Below are 18,599 nucleotides of genomic sequence, written 5' to 3' on the forward strand. Positions count from 1 at the left end.
TGTCTGATTCTTTGTGACCCCATGGACTACAGCACGCCAGGCTTTCCTGACCTCCACTATCTCCTGGAGTTTGCTCAAACTCAAGTCCACTGAGTTGGTGATGCCATCCAACCATCTTATCTGCTGCTGCCCTCTTCTTTTTCCCTCAATCTTTCCCAGCATCAGGGTCTTTTCCAACAAGTTGGCTCTTTGCAGCAGGTGGCCAAAGAGTTGGAGCTTCAGCAACAGCCCTTCCAATGAATATTCGGGCTGATTTCCTTTAGGATTGACTGACATTGTTAATTAACCATGTTTCAACATAAAATAAAAAAATTTTTAAGAAGATGTAGGGCAGTGAGTTCTGCTAACAAAGTGGGTTTCTTACTAAGGAAGAAGAGGACACTAGATATTGGGAGAAATCACAGTACATGGACCTTGTTCATTTTTTAAGTCTTGAGGCAGTAGGTTGGGGCTGAAACTGGGCCTTCTGATAAAAAACCAAGCCAGCTCTACAGCTGCTCTAGGTACACTCTTCATAGTGGAGAATCTTAGCTCTAAGCAGGTTAGGAACAGAAGAGATCTTTAAAAAAAAAACGAAACCCTTCTCCTGGAGGGTATGGTTGCAGTCAGGTTCCTAGTCTATGTAACAATCTCACCATTTTATAGTGATGTCATTCCTGACAGGAGTCCAAGGGATGGTTTTATAACAAGTGCTTTGCTGTGGTCCAGGCAGCTTTGCTTGCCCTCCCTCATCTGTCTGGCCCATCAGTGTAGTAATCCCATCTACCCAGAAATGTGAGGCCCTCTGGCAGTCATGTATGGATGTGAGAGTTGGGCCGTAAAGAAGACTGAGTGCTGAAGAGTTGATGCTTTCAAACTGTGGTACACTAGAAGACTCGTAAGAGTCCCTTGGACTGCAAGGAGATCAAACCAGTCAGTCCTAAAGGCAGTCAGCCCTTGTACATTCATTGGCAGGATTGATGCTGAAGCTCCAATACTTTGGCCTCCTGATGTAAAGAGCTGACTCATTGAAAAAGACCTTGATGCTGGGAAAGCTTGAGGGCAAAAGAAGAGGGCAGCAGAGGATGAGATGGTTGGATGGTACCACCGACTCAATGGACATGAATTTGAGCAAACTCTGGGAGACAGTGAAGGATGGGGAAGCCTGGTTTGCTGCAGTCCATGGGGTTGCAAAGAATTAGACATGACTGAGAGACTGAACAACTACTTCTAAGACTCTTGGTCGTGAATTGCTGTCAACAGTGTTTTTGGGTGTTTTGGTGATTGGCAATGCCATGGGTTGGAAAGCTTACAGGATTCCAAGTTAAAAGATGTTGGTTTCAGTTTTTTATTCTTCGGCTAACTTTTGGCAAGTTACTTAAACTTGCTGATCTTCAGTTTAAACATATATGCATTCCTCATAGTGTTGTTGGAAAGATTTAATGAACTCTAACAGTGTGTAAAAGTGCCTTTTGAAAACTAAAATGCTATGCATGTACTTTATCAGTTGTAGACACAGTAACAGCCCTGTGTAAGCAGAACCATTGTTTACACAAATGCTTATGAAGTCCTTTTTTTTTCTTTTTTTGGCTAGGTGAACTCTTATACTGAAGTTAAGAATACATAGATTTTAAGAGACATTTTTGCTCACTTAAATGATTGGTTCTGGAATAAGCTGTGAAAAATAATACTTGTTAATACTGGTTAAAGAGATTTTATGATAAAAGTCATTTTGCATTGCGTCAGTCCCCATCAATTTCTCCTGTTACTGCACTCCTGAATTTTCTTCATTTTAAAATGCTATTTCAGCAGTTAACTGTTGAGCATGTCATAGGCAACCCATTCTGGGTACTTAGGGAATACACTCATGAACAGCTATTTAAAGGAGAATTTAAGAGACATTGTTAAAAGAACAGGCCTTTTAAAATTCCTGAACTTTTATTGAGTAGGTTGATTTGGAATTTTACCATTTTCATATAGCCAGTAATGATTTTTGACATTACACTGAATTTGTTTGCAGTGTGTTTAATACATGCCATTTCATGGCAGTTTAACATCCTGTTCTGTAATTTACATGATACGTAAAAACCTTTTGAAATTTTTAATGCACTATAATTAGAATAATTTGGAGATTATACATTGATGTGGTGGTTTTAGGAATGTAATTCTGTAAGTGCTAACTTCTGGAATGTAAAATGTTCTTAGTTATGGAAAGTACTGGTTATTGTAGTTCCTTATGTGACTGTTACAGTATCAACTGACTCAGCTTTGCAATTGAAAGAGAAAATTACTATGAGATCTTACTTGTACCGAGTTATTTTAAATGCCAGAACTATTGAGCAAGGGAGTGAAGTTCATGTGTATTGAATCTGCTGTTGGTGGCATACCATGGAAGTGAATGGTACTTTTCTTTCAGAAGACATTTTTCTTTTTTGCTTCTTCTTAAAAAAAAAAAAAACATGTAAAACATCAACTTAGACATATTGTCATTTGTCTGTAGCATTATTCTCCCATTGGTTTTATTTTTATGAGAGGTTATTTTTAAATCAGTCTGACAAAAAGAACTATCAAATATTCTGGGTTTATATTAATTCAAGTATCTTAAGCCCTTGCTTTTAAAACTCATCTATTTACTACATTGCTTGAGTGACTATTTACTGGGCTCTGTCCTACATGTAGGACTACACAGTTATTGCACAATTCCTCCTTGATTTAAAATGTCTGAAGATACATTTGAGAGTAATGGATTTAACAGATGATTAGCAATTACCAAGCTCCACTGCAGTCATTTTACTTAGAGCTTTATCAGCAAGTCAACAAGCAGATAACACCCTCTCCTTCATTCCCAAGACAGAGCTGAAGGGCAAAGAAGTATAGAGGCAATTCCCAGCAGAGTTTCCTTTCCTGTTGGCTGGAGCCAGATTGAGGAACACGGTAGTGCCAGTAAGAACGGAGCATGTAACAGTGCCAGGAGCAAGCCATGGTCTCCTGTAAGCAAAGGGAAAATGCTGGAACAGCTGCTTTGTGTTGGGTTGACCAGATGAGTGTGAATGAGGCTTTGGAGGGCCTTGGATCTGATCTCCTTTGAAATCTCAGGGTGCACTTTTCAATGCTGTGTGTAAGGCATATACTGCTGGTTGAAGACCTCTTTGTTTCCTGTTCTCTTCAGTTCTTACGTGCACCAAGACAAAAGGCACCACTAAAAGAACACTCGCTTACACATACCTACCTATCTGCATCTGGACGCATGCTGTGTAGTCTCTTAGTCGTGCCCAACTCTTTTACGACCTCATGGGCCATACCCCACCAGGCTCCTCTGGTGGGATTTCCCAGGCCAGAATACTGGAGTGGGTTGCCATTTCCTCCTTCAGGGGATCTTCCCAACCCAGGGGTGAAACCTGCATCTCCTGCATTGCAGGTGGATTCTTGGCTGCTGAACCACTGAGGAAACCTGCATCTGGACACACAAATGCTGCTTTTTTCTCCTCCAGCTAAGAATGAGCTGTCCTGCCTTAGCGAAGGCCAGTTGTACTCGTATGGATTAGATCCCATCCTTTTTTTGCAAACTCAGAAGCCTTATTCCAGCAGTTCTCTCCTTTGACTCCTATATCATTAATATCCCCTTTGTTGAGTCTTTCCCATAGATGTAGAAACATGCTGGCATATATTTCATAATAAAGCCGTACTGACCCTCAACCCCTTTCAGCAATTGCCCCAATTCTCTCCTTTCCTTTCTAGCAGAAAGAATGGGCCGTACTTGCCCTTTCCAAGTCCCCTCTCATTTCTTCTGACCCAGTCCTGTGAAGCCTTTGTCTTCAGTGTTCTCTCACTGTTCTGCTAAACCTGTCCTTGTCAAGGTCACCACTGACTTCTTCATCATCAAATCTAGAGGGCTTTTCTTAGTCCTCATGTTATTTGATCTGTCATCAGTGTTCAACATAATCACTTGTTCCCCCTTCTAGTACTTTGTTTAGGCCTCTAGAGTTAGCACACACTCCTGAGTTTTCTTCACTCAACCCCCCACCTTCCACCTTTTTTTGTCTGTTTCCTTTGCTGGTTCTTTCTTGTCTCTCCCACCAGAGGGAAAGCTCAGTCCTTAGATTTCTTCCTGTGCCTGTCTCACTTTCTCCCTTAGTGATTCTATTTAGTTTTACAGCTTAAAACATAATCTATTTGCGAAGGACTCTCAGATTGTATCTCCAGCCTGGAATTTGACCCTGAAGACCTGCTTCCCTGGTGGCTCAGCCAGTAAAGCGTCTGCCTGCAATGCAGGAGACCTAGGTTCGATCCCTGGGTCAGGAAGATCCCCTGGAGAAGGAAATGGCAATCCACTCCAGTACTCTTGCCTGGAAAATTCCATGGATGAGGAGCCTGGTGGGTTACAGTCCATGGGGCCACAAAGAGTCGGACACGACTGATCGATTTCACTTTCTTTCACTTATCTACATGACATCTGCCCTTGAACGCCTGATGATACCACCCACTTACCATGTATGAGTTCCTTCTTGTTCCAGGTCCTTCCTGTAGTCTTCCTGCATTGGGTCAAGATGATTCTCTCTTTAACTATGGAGTCATCCTTGACCCTGTCTCACATCCCATAGACCTGCCTTCAGAATACATGCAGAATCTAACTACTTCTCATCACCTCCATCGCTGTTATCCATCTCTTACTGGGATTGTCCCAGTAGCCTTTTAAAGATCTTTTTAATTCTAAGCTTGCCCTCCCCTCCAGGTCTCTTATTCAGCTTTTATCAAAGAGATTGTGTTAAGATGTAAATCAAGTAACATTACTTCTCTGCTCAAAGCTGTCCAATGGCTCCTCATGTCAGTCAGAGTCAAAGCCAGGGTTCTCACATTGATCTGTAAGATCTATTGTCTTCCTGGGTAGCTCAGCTGGTAAAGAATCCTCCTGCAATGCAGGAGACCCCGATTTGATTCCTGGGTCCGGAAGATCCACTGGAGAAGGAATAGGCTACCCACTCCAGTGTTCTTGGGCTTCCCTGGTGGCTCAGATGGCAAAGAATCCACCTGCAATGCAAGAGACCTGGGTTCGATCCCTGGGTTGGGAAGTTCTCCTGGAGATGGGATAGGCTACCCACTCCAGTATTGATGCCTGGAGAGTCCCCATGGACAGAGGAGCCTAGTGGGCTACAGTCCATGGGGTTGCAAAGAGTCAGACATGACTGAGCAACTAAGCACAGCACAGCAAGCTCTGTGCAGTCCCCCTCCCCTCCCCACACCTTCCTTCCATACACTCCCTCATCTGAATTTCTTCCCATCAGACAAATCTGCTTGGCCGCTGATACTTGTTTATTTTTAAATGTCTTTCTTAGTAAGAGGAGAACTGGGGCAGGGGGAGAGGGGGAAAGGGCTTGAGAAACATAAAAAAATTTGTGCAGTTGGAGAGGCATTGGTGAGATAGCGTAGAAGCAGGGCATGAAAGTCAATGAAAATGCTAAAATCTAATGTGTGTGAGGGCACTTTGTAAATCTATAAAACAAAGTGCGTGTCTACCATCCAGTCTTGAAGATGTATTTCCATACTTGATGGTGCCTGGGACATGAGATCAAATCTTACTTTTCCTGGGCTGAGAGCATGATTCAGCCTAGCTGTGAACCTAGATAACCTCTGCTTGAGTTCACATGAGAGCGCTATGCCTCCCACCTCCAGCAACGCTGTCATCTTCTACAAGCAGAAGAGCCTTTATCGTTGTTGTTCAGTTAAGTCATGTCCGACTTGTGACCTCATGGACTATAGCCCACCAGGCTCCTCTGTCCATGGGATTTCCCAGGCAAGAATATTGGAGTGAGTTGCCATTTCCTACTCGAGGGGATCTTCCCGACCCAGAGATCGAACCTGTGTCTTCTGCATTGGCAGGTGGGGTTTTTTTTGTTTGTTTGTTTGTTTTTTACCACTGAACCTCTAAGGAAACCTGGCAGAACCCTTACCCAGCTGTAAAGGACCAGACCCACTTTTCAACAGCAATGTGGCAACAGCAGAGAAAAGTCAGCATATCATTGGTCCTCTAACCACAGAAATAAGTCTTTATGTAATTCCTTATCTAAGAGGTAAAATTAGATGTTTTTGTATTTAAGATGTATTTCAGTCTGAAGCCAGTATGTTCTGTTATAGCTGTACATCCAGTGATAAGAAATGAGAAAGGCTGATGCTGAAAAAAGAAGAGCTCAATAAAGGACAGAAATGGTATAGACCTAACAGAAGCAGAAGATATTAAGAAGAGGTGGCAGGAATGGACAGAAGAACTGTACCAAAAAGATCTTCATGACCTAGATAATCACAGTGGTGTGATCACTCATCTAGAGCCAGACATCTTGGAATGTGAAGTCAAGTGGGCCTTAGAAAGCATCACTACGAACAAAGCTAGTGGAGGTGATGGAATTCCAGTGGAGCTATTTCAAATCCTGAAAGATGATGCTGTGAAAGTGCTACACTCAATATGCCAGCAAATGTGGAAAACTCAGCAGTAGCCACAGGACTGGAAAAGGTCAGTTTTCATTCCAATCCCAAAGAAAGGCAATGCCAAAGAATGCTCAGACTACTGCACCATTGCACTCATCTCACATGCTAGTAAAGTAATGCTCAAAATTCTCCAAGTCAGGTTTCAGCAATACATGAACCGTGAACTTCCAGATGTTCAAGCTGGTTTTAGATAAGGCAGAGGAACCAGAGATCAAATGCCAACATCCGCTGGATCATGGAAAAAGCAAGAGAGTTCCAGAAAAACATCTACTTCTGCTTTATTGCCTATGCCAAAGCCTTTGACTGTGTGGATCACAAGAAACTGGAAAATTCTGACAGAGATGGAAATATCAGACCACCTGACCTGCCTCTTGAGAAACCTGTGTGCAGGTCAGGAAGCAACAGTTAGAACTGGACATGGAAGACTGGTTTCAAATAGGAAAAAGAGTATGTCAGGGCTGTATATTGTCACCCTGCTTATTTAACTTATATGCAGAGTACATCATAGAAATGCTGGGCTGGAGGAAGCACAGGCTGGAATCAAGATTGCTGGGAGAAAATATCAATAACCTCAGATATGCAGATGACACCGCCCTTATGGCAGAAAGTGAAGAAGAACTAAAGAGCCTCTTGATGAAGGTGAAAGAGGAGAGTGAAAAAGTTGGCTTAAAGCTCAACATGCAGAAAACGAAGATCATGGCATCTGGTCCCATCACTTCATGGCAAATAGATGGGGAACCAGTGGAAACAGTGTCACTATTTTTCTGGGCTCCAAAAACACTGCAGATGGTGATTGCAGCCATGAACTTAAAAGACGTTTACTCCTTGGAAGGAAAGTTATGACCAACCTAGATAGTATATTCAAAAGCAGAGACATTACTTTTTCAACAAAGGTCTGTCTAGTCAAGGCTGTGGCTTTTCCAGTAGTCATGTATGGATGTGAGAGTTGGACTGTGAAGAAGGCTGAGCACTGAAGAATTGATGCTTTTGAACTGTGGTGTTGGAGAAGACTCTTGAGAGTCCCTTGGACTGCAAGGAGATCCAACCAGTCCATCCTAGAGGAAATCAGTCCTGAATATTCATTGGAAGGACTGATGCTGAAGCTGAAACTCCAATACTTTGGCCAGCTGATGAGAAGAGCTGACTCATTTGAAAAAACCCTGATGCTGGGAAGGATTGAGGGCAGGAGGAGAAGGGGACAACAGAGGATGAGATGCTTGGATGGTATCACTGACTCGATGGACATGGGTTTGGGTGAACTCTGGGAGTTGGTGATGGACAGGGAGGCCTGGCATGCTATGGTTCTTGAGGTCGCAAAGTGCTGGACACAACTGAGCGACTGAACTGACCCACTGATGCTGTTAACTGACTGGAATGTAGCCGGTTGAAAGAGCTTTACTAGATTGATCATCAGAGCCAGAATGTCACCTAACCTATAATTGAATAATTGGACATGGTGTTCTCTGAATACTAATAATTTACTCCCACTTAGTGGTGTGTCTTTGCCAGATTTAATCATTGCCTCTGCCTGGCTTAACCTCTTGGGAACATAGGTAAATAGCAGGGTGCTTTATAGGAGAAGTTGATAAAATGTATATTCACTGGCTAGCACCAAGGCTTTTTAAAACTCTGAATTCTTTTGTTGGCATCCATTCACTGATGGAATGAAGAACACTTTGTAAGTATTCATTGTGAGTTTCTTCTGCCAGCATGAAATTGAGTAAGATGAAAGAGGGGTCATGTTAAGGTGATTTTGGAGATTATTGGAAAGGCTTGAATGTGCATTAGTCTGAAGGAGCTGTAGACACAGAGCAATGTGTCTACTAATAGTTGATAATAATGTGTAACTATTAAATGTGTGATGATTCAGTTCTTAAATGTTTCTAATAAAAAGTTTGACATTCATGTTTACTTGGTTTTATGTTGTGGCAGAGTGGCTGAGGGCGTGAATTTTATGTGAAATTTGAAAAAGAAAATGTCGTCTATATGCTGGAAATGGTCTAATTAAATTATAAGCACATGTTGGGTTTTACTAATTTTGTGAAGTTATCTGTTCTTTGAACAATAATAGGGTAGTTATCCTTTGAGTCATCCGTGTGCGTGAATTGATACACACGAAGGTGAAGAGCAGCACTTAGAACTGCAGAGAGGGACTGCGTGAAGGTCCTGTTTCTCTCACACCACAGTTGCTAAACTAGCAAATGAGAGTTTGGAGACAGACTTGGAAAGTAAGACGAGGATTTTATGAAGTTACACTCTGCATAGCTTGATGAGTAGTTTACACTATTTCCAGTGCAGGTATCCTCCCAGTGTTTCTGAATTACTGAGATTATAGCGGGGTTAGATTTGGATTGTTCCAGCTGACTATTCCAGCTGATTGATCTGATTGACCAAAAAGCATCCATGCCAGTGAAGTATGTTTTTAGGTGCTTCTTTGCAGCTCTTCACTAGTGTAGTTTCTATGCTACGCACACCTGCTGTCTCAGCTGCATCCCTTTTTTCGGATGGGGACGTGTTGCCATTCAGCAGGAAGTTTGAGAGTAACATGCCTTCAGTATCGCAGATCCTGTTAGACTTGAAAAACTAATACACGTGTCCTCAGATCAGCTGACAGATAATAGCGAGGTGAGATCCAGTCTCTGGTCAGAGCCTCTTCTCCACCTTTTGTTTCCACCCCTTTCCCTCCTCTGAAGACCATCTTCTCTGAGAACAGATGTTGAGGCAGCAGAATACAGGGATGCTTGCTTTTCATGGATAAAAAGATCAGGATTTCGAGTATAATCTTGTTGGGAGAACTTGATATTTTGGAGCCTCAATCATTTATTTTGCCCCTTTTCTGAAATCTAAGGATTGAGTTTTGGTATTTAAACTTAACATAGACGTTTTAAAGCATTAAAACCAATTTTTTTTCAGTAACTATAGTAGTTCCCCCCTTTATCCTTGGGCGAGGGTATGATCTAAAACCGCCAGTGGATGCCTGAAACTGGATTTACTGAACAATGTGTATATGTACTGTTTTTTCCTATGCATATGATTACATACATAATCATATACCTATGATTAAGTGTAACTTATAAAGTAGGCACCATAAGAGATTAACAATAAAATTAATAAACTAGAACTTACATATTTTTTACCCAAAAGAGGTAACTTAGTTGATTCTTATGTAGAACAGTTGGAGAAGGAAATGGCAACCCACTCCAGTATCCTGGCCTGGAAAATCTCATGGACAGAGGAGCCTGGTGGGCTGCAGTCCATGGGGTTGCAAAGAGTCAGGCACGACTGAGCGACTAACACTTTTTAAAACACTATGTAGAACAGTACAGTGTCAGTAGCACATTTGCATTTTGATACTAGAGCAGCTAAAAAAAAAAAAACCTAAGCTTAATGAAAGAGGAGTGGATAGGGGTGAAAGAGTTTCAATCTGCAACGGCGTTTTTTGGAATCTGCAGCAGTGCTGATGTTTTTCCATCTAAAGAAGGGTTTGTTTTGGATATTATGATGAATTCTGTAGTCCTTATTTATAGATAAATGAATTGCCTGGTCAAGTGGAGGAAAAACAGCTTTTTTTTTTAAGGTTGATTTCAGCTATACCAAGAGTATTTCCTCCTTGGATATAAAATTTTAGATTCTAGGAACATTTGCATGTATTTTTCAGTTTCTTAAAAATTATAATTATATACCTATTTAATTTTTTCCTGTTTTCTGGGTCTTCTCTGCACATTACTGCTTACCATTTATTGCTGTTTATATTTCATTATTGTAATTCTAATAATAAGTATGTTCCTATAATGATAATAAATATTAAGGTACCCAAGGACTAGAGCTGTTACCAAAATAATGAGGGTTTAATTCTGTTTTTATTACACACTTAGCATTTTCTGGTAAGGCTATATTTTAAGTCATATCCGGGATTCTTGGAGCATTGTCCCTATACATGTGACTGTGGAGTCAGAATGTGGAGGAAGATGCACTGTCTTTGGGGACCACAGGAAGGAGACTGAGAGAGAGGCCAGGAAGTGGGAGCGGAGTTCAGCAGAGCGCAGCTGGGAGCCGTGGGGAGACGTCACCAGGGTGAAGACCCAGGGGCAGGCGTTTTGACTGGAGGGGGTTTTGGAGGTCACCCCATCTCATGCTCCTCGAATTGTTGGAACAGCCCCTGGCTTTGGGCTGGAGGGAGAAGTCCAAGAGGCTCCCGATCTGGACCCAGCATCCTCCTATGCACTGCTGCTTCCTGAAACATCGGGTTTCATGCGTTGAGATTTGAGAAATAGGTTGTGCTGTTGAATTTTTTTCTTTTTGTTTTCTTGAAGACCGCTGAGTTGAAGCCACCAATGAGACTCTTCCATGGCAGTAGAATCCTGATTTTATAGGTAAAGAAACAGGCACAAGAGAAATCTGAGATTAGGTGGATCCCAGCTCTTCCAACTCCTGTCTAAAGACCCACGTGACCCCTAGAAGTTGAGGGAGTTGATGGAGTAGCTGTGATTTTCAGAGTTCTAATACAAGAGTGGATGAAACTGTTCATACTGAATCTGGTACCTGCTATTTTATATGAGAATTAGACTGCTTACATTTTAGAAGGCTTTAATTAACTTCAAATTCAGAAGCTCTTGAATTAGATAGGAAGAACAGATTATATCATCAAAGGAGTATGACTTTGCCTTCTCTATAATCTTTTATTTATTTACTTTTGTTCACTAAACTCAAGGTAAAATATGCAACCAGAATCAAAATCTGGATTGGAAAATGGTAATTAAAATGTCATTACCTAGCCTCTTGTTTCTCTTTATTTGATATACCAATTCTTTTGAGAGTAAACCGGAGGATTATGTCTTAATCTTTGATGTGGTTCACATTTTAATATTTACAACAGTTTTAATTCTTTATTTTGTCCAAAAGCTGGTTTAATTTGATTAATGTTGAATGAAATACTATTTAATATATATTTTTGTATGATTTTCAAATTGACTGATGTCCTTCTACTAAGGTCCTGATCACTTGGGCTGAATTTGTTTGCTTTTTCTTAATCTATTTGCATTGGCTGGAGCTGTTATGAAAAGAGTCCCCACGGGAAGAACAAAATTAGCTTAGTAATTTTGCTCTTTCAAGCGTGCGTATGTAGCACCACTGTTTTCATTCCTGATGTTGCAATTAAACTGGGTCTAACGCGAGTTATTTTCACATCCTTTTGAGTAAGTCTGTCTCTCCTGTCACTCTGAAGTCTTTTTTATATTATCTGTTTTCTTCTAGGTGAGGAATTTTAAATTGGAACAGGAACAAGAAAAAAACAAAATTTTATCAGAAGCGCTGGCGACTCTAGCCACTGAACATCACGAATTAGAGCAGTCTCTGGTTAAAGGTTCCCCGCCTCTGAGCATCTTTAGTGAGGACGAGTTCTATGATGCCTTGTCAGGTAATTCTAGAACCCCGCCATCTGGGTCTTTGGTAATTCACAGTTGACCACCTAAATGTCATTTTAGGGTAGATGTCACCTTGAGTTCCCTGAAGTAAACAGATGGAAATGTATTGCTACAGTTCCCCAATGACCTACTTTTTGTGTGATTTTTTTTAAGGCAGGAGCCCGAAAGTTTGAAACAGAAGTTACCACTGAGTCTGCCTTTTTGACAGCCTGTGCTCTGGTAGGGCCAGAGGGCTGTGAATCTGGTTTATTATTTTATTCATTGACTGTTAAATACCTCCTGGTACAAGGTGCTATTACCTGTTAAAGGACAGAGAGGCAGATGGTTTATATCCTCAGAGAGGTCTAAGAGTAAAGGACACAGATAAGGAAGAATTGGTTATGGAATTGGTTAAGGAATATGGTATGCTGGGTGCCGAAGGGAGAGGTGAGGCCACGGTGTACCTGGAACAGAGAAAAGGAAGAACCTCCCTTGGCCTCAGAGCAGTGCAGCACCCTGGCAGCGGACAGGGGCTTTAGAGCCAGATCCTCTGAATTGAAATCCTGCCTCTGACACTGGTGTGAGCTGTGTGACCTTGGGCAAGTCCCATGACCTCTCTGGTTTTCAGCTTTTAATGTTTAAAATGGGGATAATTACAGTTTCCATTGCAGTGAGTCGAGTTGGAATTAAATGAGTTCATATGTTCAGTAGTGCCTGACAGGTACCAGGTAGTCAAAAAATGGGGGATGTATGTGGAGGGGTAAGAATGACTTTCAAGAGGAGGTACTGCTGAGTAGCTTTGACTTTTTATGAATTTCCTTTAGAATTTGAGGTGGATGTGGGCAGAGTCATGGAAGGAATCCTGGAGGGGATGGCTGGAGACGATTGAGACTGAGAACAGTTCTATGTGAGGAAATTAAGTGCTTATTTAGTAGATGAACGTGTGCAATTGCTGGGTCTCAGAGAACTGGACGGTGGAAGCAGGAGATCTCAGTGGACATGGAGTTAAGGGGCACATTCCTAACAGGCAACTAAAGGAAGCACAGTGAGAGGTCACAGAAATGAGAGCTACAGAAAGTTTGGTTAAGGAAGTTAAAGTGCTGTGATGATACAGGACAAGGAAAGTGATGTTGGCGGACTTCACAGAGAAGAGGTTCGTTGCAGAAGATCAGCAGAGCACACAGGAACATTAATTTTAGAAGTGTGACATGATCGAGAGATGGGGGAAAGCTAATTCTAACAACCTGATTGGGGAATAATTAGAGAAAGGATTGTAACGACTACGAATGATGGCTATTAGATGGGGTATTTGTGAAAATAGTGATTCAAATTGGGAAGAGAAAGTAGAAATCAGATTTGAAAGCAGTGGAATGAGTGGCGGGGTTAAAGGAGGCTTTTAGCCTGGTTGGGGGAAGGGGGGAGAGGTCACTAAGGCTGCTGACATGTCTTCCCGTCTGTCCTCTGCCACATCCTGTACCGTTATTCCCTGTATTCCTTCTGTTCGGATATGTAGAAAGAGACGTGAATGTAAAAGAACCTACATGCTTCAGCTGCTCATCATTGATAATCTTTTTTTAATATATATATTTTATGAAATATAGTTGACTTACAATGTTTCAGTTGCACAGTAAAGTGATTCAGTTATACATATATACATATATTAATTTTGAAATTATTTTCCTACGGGTTATTACAAGATATTGCCTGTAGTTCCCTGTGCTATACAGTAAAGCTTTGTTTGTTGCATTCGTCATTGATGTCTTTAAAAAGAAATTAATTTTTAAGAAAGATCTTGTTATAAACAGTTCAAGAGAGAAGTTCTTATAGTGGTGACCAGTGAAATTTTCCCTTCATCTCTCATCCTAATGGCACGCTTCCTCAGAGGTTCTTGTTAACAGCTTGATACATTCTCTTGCAGACCTTTTTAAAGCAATCCCATGTATATGTGCCTGTGTATCTATGCTGTTGTTTTTTTTTAATGGTGAGTGGAAGTAGCTATGTAATTGTCCTGGGTCTGCTCTTCATGTTACAGTGTATTTTGGAAATATACACCGGTATATTTCCCACCAGTACTACAACTCTAGCTCATTCTTGTTAAAGGTTCCATGAAAGTCAGTGATACGGTTGAGCAGAATTTTCTGTCATTCTCTGCCTGATAGACACTCAGGGGCTGCTCTCATCTTTCCGCTTCTCGGGTGTATTTTAACATTTGTTTCCATAGTCGTCTCCTCGGGGAGAAGGAGATAAAAAGAACTACAGTCTCTCGGTCAGGACTGGAAAATGAATTTCCTCTCAAGTGCCAGTTCAGGGCTGTTTGCAGTACCTGCCTCTTGCTGGGTTGCTGTGTTGAGAAGGATCCCGGTGTGGAGTCCGCGTCCCGCTGAGTCCGCGCGTTCCACGTGGCTGGAGGAGATGAGGGAGAGGGACTGTTGCCCTGAGTGACAGGCGAGCAGTGACAGGTCCCTGCGCTACGTGACCCACCTGAGTTTTATTACACTTGCCTGAACGTGGTAGCCTTTCTTGGGCCACTCCTCCTCCTTCCTGCCGCAAATCCTGGGAATCCTTTGGTGCAATGTAGAAGTCTATTAGAATTACGAGTCGGCTACCCAGGGTTGAAGTCTTCCCCTGCTGGTGACCCAGCCACGTAATTCACTGAGATCATAAAAGCCATCACTGGGAATGACTTCATCTTCTGACTGTAATCTACACATTAACCTTCGTTCCCACTTCCTCTTTCTCTTCTGTTACAAAAGAAGTGTTCCCGTTTAATTAAGGCCATTTCCTCCTGATTCGTTCTGGTACCCATCTCCAGAACTTTGGTTTAGCTATTTTTTCACCTACAGTTTCTTTTTTTTTTTTTTCCCCTGTATTTTTTTTCTTCAAGTTTTATTGAAATAATTGACTTACAACCCTGTCAGTTTAAGGTGTACAGCGTAATGATGGGGCCTAAATCATGAAATGATTATCACAAGTTTAGGGAACATCCATCATCTCATAAGGTACAAAATTAAAAAGATAGAAAATTTTTTTTTCCTTGTGATGGTACTTCTAAGTTAGGATTTACTCTCAACTTCATGTATAACATACAGCGGTGTTGATTATATTTATCCTGATCTATGTCACATCCTTAGTTATCTTGTAACCAGAATTTTGTACCTCTGGAACCTCCTTTCATCTATTCTCCCTCCCCTTTCTCTGCACCTCCAGTAACCAAAAATCTGAGCTTTTCCTGTGGGTTTATTTGCTCCTGAAGCAATGTAATTGACCTATAACACTGTGTTGGTTCCTGTTGCCCGCCCAGGGATGCCCTTCCCTGGTGGCTCTGACAGTAAAGAGTGTGCCCACAATGCGGGAGACCCAGGTTCGATCCATGGGTTAGGAAGATCCCCTGGAGAAAGGAATGGCAACCCACTCCAGTGTTCTTGCCTGGGAAATCCCATGGACAGAGGAGCCTGGCAGTCTGCTGTCCTTGGAGTCGCAAAGAGTTGGACATGACTGAGCGACTAACACTTACTTACACAACAAAGTGATTTGATATTTCTGCACATTTTTTAATGGTCAGCTTAAGTCTAGACGTGTGAAAGTTTATACCTCTTCATCTCCTTCACCTGTTTCTTTCAATACCACGTCATCTTAAATACTAACTTAGAATTCCTATAATAGTTTCCCATTGCTGTCGAAAGAAGTTACCGTAAATGTAGTGGCTTAAATAATGCAGATTTATTCTCTCAGCTCTGGAGGTTAGAAGTCCTGTAATCAAGGTGTTGGCAGGTCTGTGTTCCCCTGGAGGCTGTAGAGATAATCTGCCCCCTTGCATTTCCAGCTTCTAGAGGCCACCTGCATTCCTTGGCACGAGGCCTCATCCTCCCGTCTTCAAAGCCAGCAAGTTGACGTCCGATCTCTCTGACCTTCCTCCCTTCCTTTTATAAAGACCATAGCAATCACAACGGACCTATCTAGATAATCCAGGGCAACCTCCCCAAGTCAAGGCCCTTAACTCAGTCACACCTGCAGAGTCCTTTTTCAGCGGAAGGTGACCCCTCCACAGGTTCCAGAGACTAGGAGGGACAGTTGTTCTGACTACCACAGTTCTGGAATTTGTTTCTCCAGCCCTGACCTCTTGTGAGATATGTATATACTCAGTTGTTAGCTGGATAAATAAAAGATGGATTCTTGATCTTCCTCCTAGGTCCTTTTCCTCCTGGAATTTGCTTAATTTTAGTAAATGGCGCCTCTTTCATCCCCTAAAGCTGGAAATCCGGGAGATTCATGGCACTGTCAGGCCCCCTCCACGAAACACAGCCTAGGGCCCGTCCGTTCTGCCCTTCAGTCTTACCTTGAATCCGTCTGTGTTCTGTTACTGCAAGGTGATCATTAAAGGTGTAGGTGCTGCTGCTGGAAGACTGTTGATAAACAGTGGTTCTACCAATTCTTGGAGCCTTTGGAAAATGACTTCACTTTCCTGTGCCACATTTCTCCATCTGCAAGTGGGTCATAGGATTATCGGGGGGAATAAACAACTCATGTGTGTACTGTAGGCAGTGCCTGGCACACTGAGGGGCTGCCCTGCCTTCACTCACAGTATCGTCACCTGCACTGCCCCTGCTCTTGTCCAGCCTCTTAACTGATGGCCGTGCTTCCCGCCTTGCCCTCTTGACTTTCATTCTGTACATACCACCCACACCGACGCTTTATAGACAGTCATGGCATCACATTCCCCTGCCCAGAATCTTTCAGTGGCTCTTCACTGCACCTGGAATAAAATCCAAACTCCCTAACGGGCCTTCCAGGCTCCCGACGTGAACCCCACCCTGCCCGTCCTTGTTCGTTCCAGCCACACCGGCCATCTTCCATCCTCACCACGCACACGTGACAGAGGCTGTTGGGTGGGAGGTAAACAAGAGCAGGAACAAGTATACAAACTCGCATTTCATATAATTTCTGAATCAGAATAATAGAGTAAATCAAGCCTACCTTAATGTTTAAAAGAAATGAGAAAAGTCTTTTAAAGCTACTTCTTTTAAAATACTTCTAAATAATTTTCAGTAAATGCTTAGTCTGCTTTTTAAAAGTCAGTTACAACTTGTTACTTCCTTTAAAATTAAATCCATGTGACTTCCTGTTTTCCCTTTAAATTTTTTTAGATAAGCAGGGTCAGTGAAAATGTACTACAGTAGGTGAGACAAACCTTGATATAAGCCTACAGCGTAGAGTATTTTTTCCAGCCCCACGCGGGTCTTTTAATTATTTAAATTTTTTTTTCCAGTATGCTCAGTGACTTAAGATTTCATCAGATCCCATACGGCAAACATTCTTTCTCACAAGAATGGGTTGAATTCCATTCTATAACAGATGAGAAGGCATTAAACCTGATGAAGCATCACCTCCTGTCTTCATTTCATGTCTGTCTTTAAGGAATGAAATGGTTATGTTGAGTGAAATTTCTGATACTACTACCTGTAAGTGAACACTGCCTGGGAAGAGGGCTAAACATTCATATGTATTAAAACAAAGGATTTAATGAGAAACTAGAGACTGACTAGTTCTGTAGAAGAATTCTATTGTGCAAGTAAAACACAGAAATTATAATATGTAGTAGGTTCCACGTTAGGGAAGAATGAGGCAGCTCCTTCTGCATGTTCCTGCCATCTTTCTGCTCTTTCCATTGCACCCGCTTCTCCTACCAAAACTCTCAAATGTCTCCAAATGATCACCATCTCCTCTTCTGGGCAGCTTTTCCCACTCCCTCAGGCAGTTAGTTGTTTCATCTTCTGCATTTCTTGCCTTTACATTTCTTTCAAGGCCCTTTGGTTGTGATGTGCCAGTCTCTTTTCAGTGGTAGTACGTGTGTGCTCAGTTGCTTCAGTCGTATCTGACTCTTGGCAACCCCGTGGACCATGGCCCGCCAGGCTTCTCTGTCCATGGGATTCTCCAGGCAAGAATACGGGAGTGGGTTGCCACGCCCTCCTCCAGGGAATCTTCCCGACCTAGGGATCAAACCCGAGGCTCTGATGTCTCCTGCATTGGCAGGCAGGTTCTTTACCACTAGCACCACCTGGGAACCCCATCTGATGGGAGAGACCCTGTCTATTTATATTCCTGAAGTACTTAGCACAGACTAAATTGCTCTCTAAACGTTTATTAAGTGTAGGTTGTTGAACAAATGTCATTGATATTTCTGCCTTCCCTAAAAATATATTGGTTTTCAATCAAGAACACAAAAGAATCCATAACACTTGCTAATTTCATGCAGCCTGCATGCTCCACTGTGGATACTGTGGGGAATAGGAGGGGTAGGTGACAGAGGGAGTGAACTGGGATGAGATGTTATTTAAAAGGTAAAATTTGTTCTCCAGGAACTTACCATCATGTGGGAGCTAAGAGACTGGTTCTCAGAGAGAGGGGTGAATGAAAAAGTAGCTAACGGGGAGAAAATTAAAGGTGCTTGACCTTATGCATCGCTAGTGATTTCCTAAGGCATTATTTTTGAAACGTTTCTTAACCAGTTAAATAACTTCATGGCTCTTGCTCTTTAGTACTGGTCTGGGATAGCAGTTGCACAAAAATTTCTGCCTTTTGAATTTTAAAACTTCAAAATTTATTGTTTTTCTTACTGTCTGTTCACTTTCCTTTTTAGAAACATGTTGAGATCAGTTGTGCAAAAAAGGCTTTCTTGCTTAAACTCTTAATGCTATTTTGGTCAAAATGCACATGAATAATGCATCCAAATCCTATAGT

The 18,599-nt window shown here is 42.0% G+C and overlaps 1 protein-coding gene across 3 annotated transcripts in view; it reads left to right on the plus strand.

Moving 5' to 3' along the window:
• Window positions 1-18,599, plus strand: part of OSBPL1A (oxysterol binding protein like 1A) — a 211,696-nt gene that overhangs the window by 111,918 nt on the left and 81,179 nt on the right. For all 3 annotated transcript variants that reach the window (XM_068994018.1, XM_068994019.1, XM_068994020.1), the window contains exon 16: window positions 11,713-11,875. In XM_068994018.1, coding sequence (XP_068850119.1) covers window positions 11,713-11,875 — 163 coding nt within the window. The remainder of the gene's footprint in view (window positions 1-11,712; window positions 11,876-18,599) is intronic.

The sequence above is a fragment of the Capricornis sumatraensis genome, chromosome 21, assembly GCF_032405125.1.
Source record: "Capricornis sumatraensis isolate serow.1 chromosome 21, serow.2, whole genome shotgun sequence".
Taxonomy (NCBI): domain Eukaryota; kingdom Metazoa; phylum Chordata; class Mammalia; order Artiodactyla; family Bovidae; genus Capricornis; species Capricornis sumatraensis.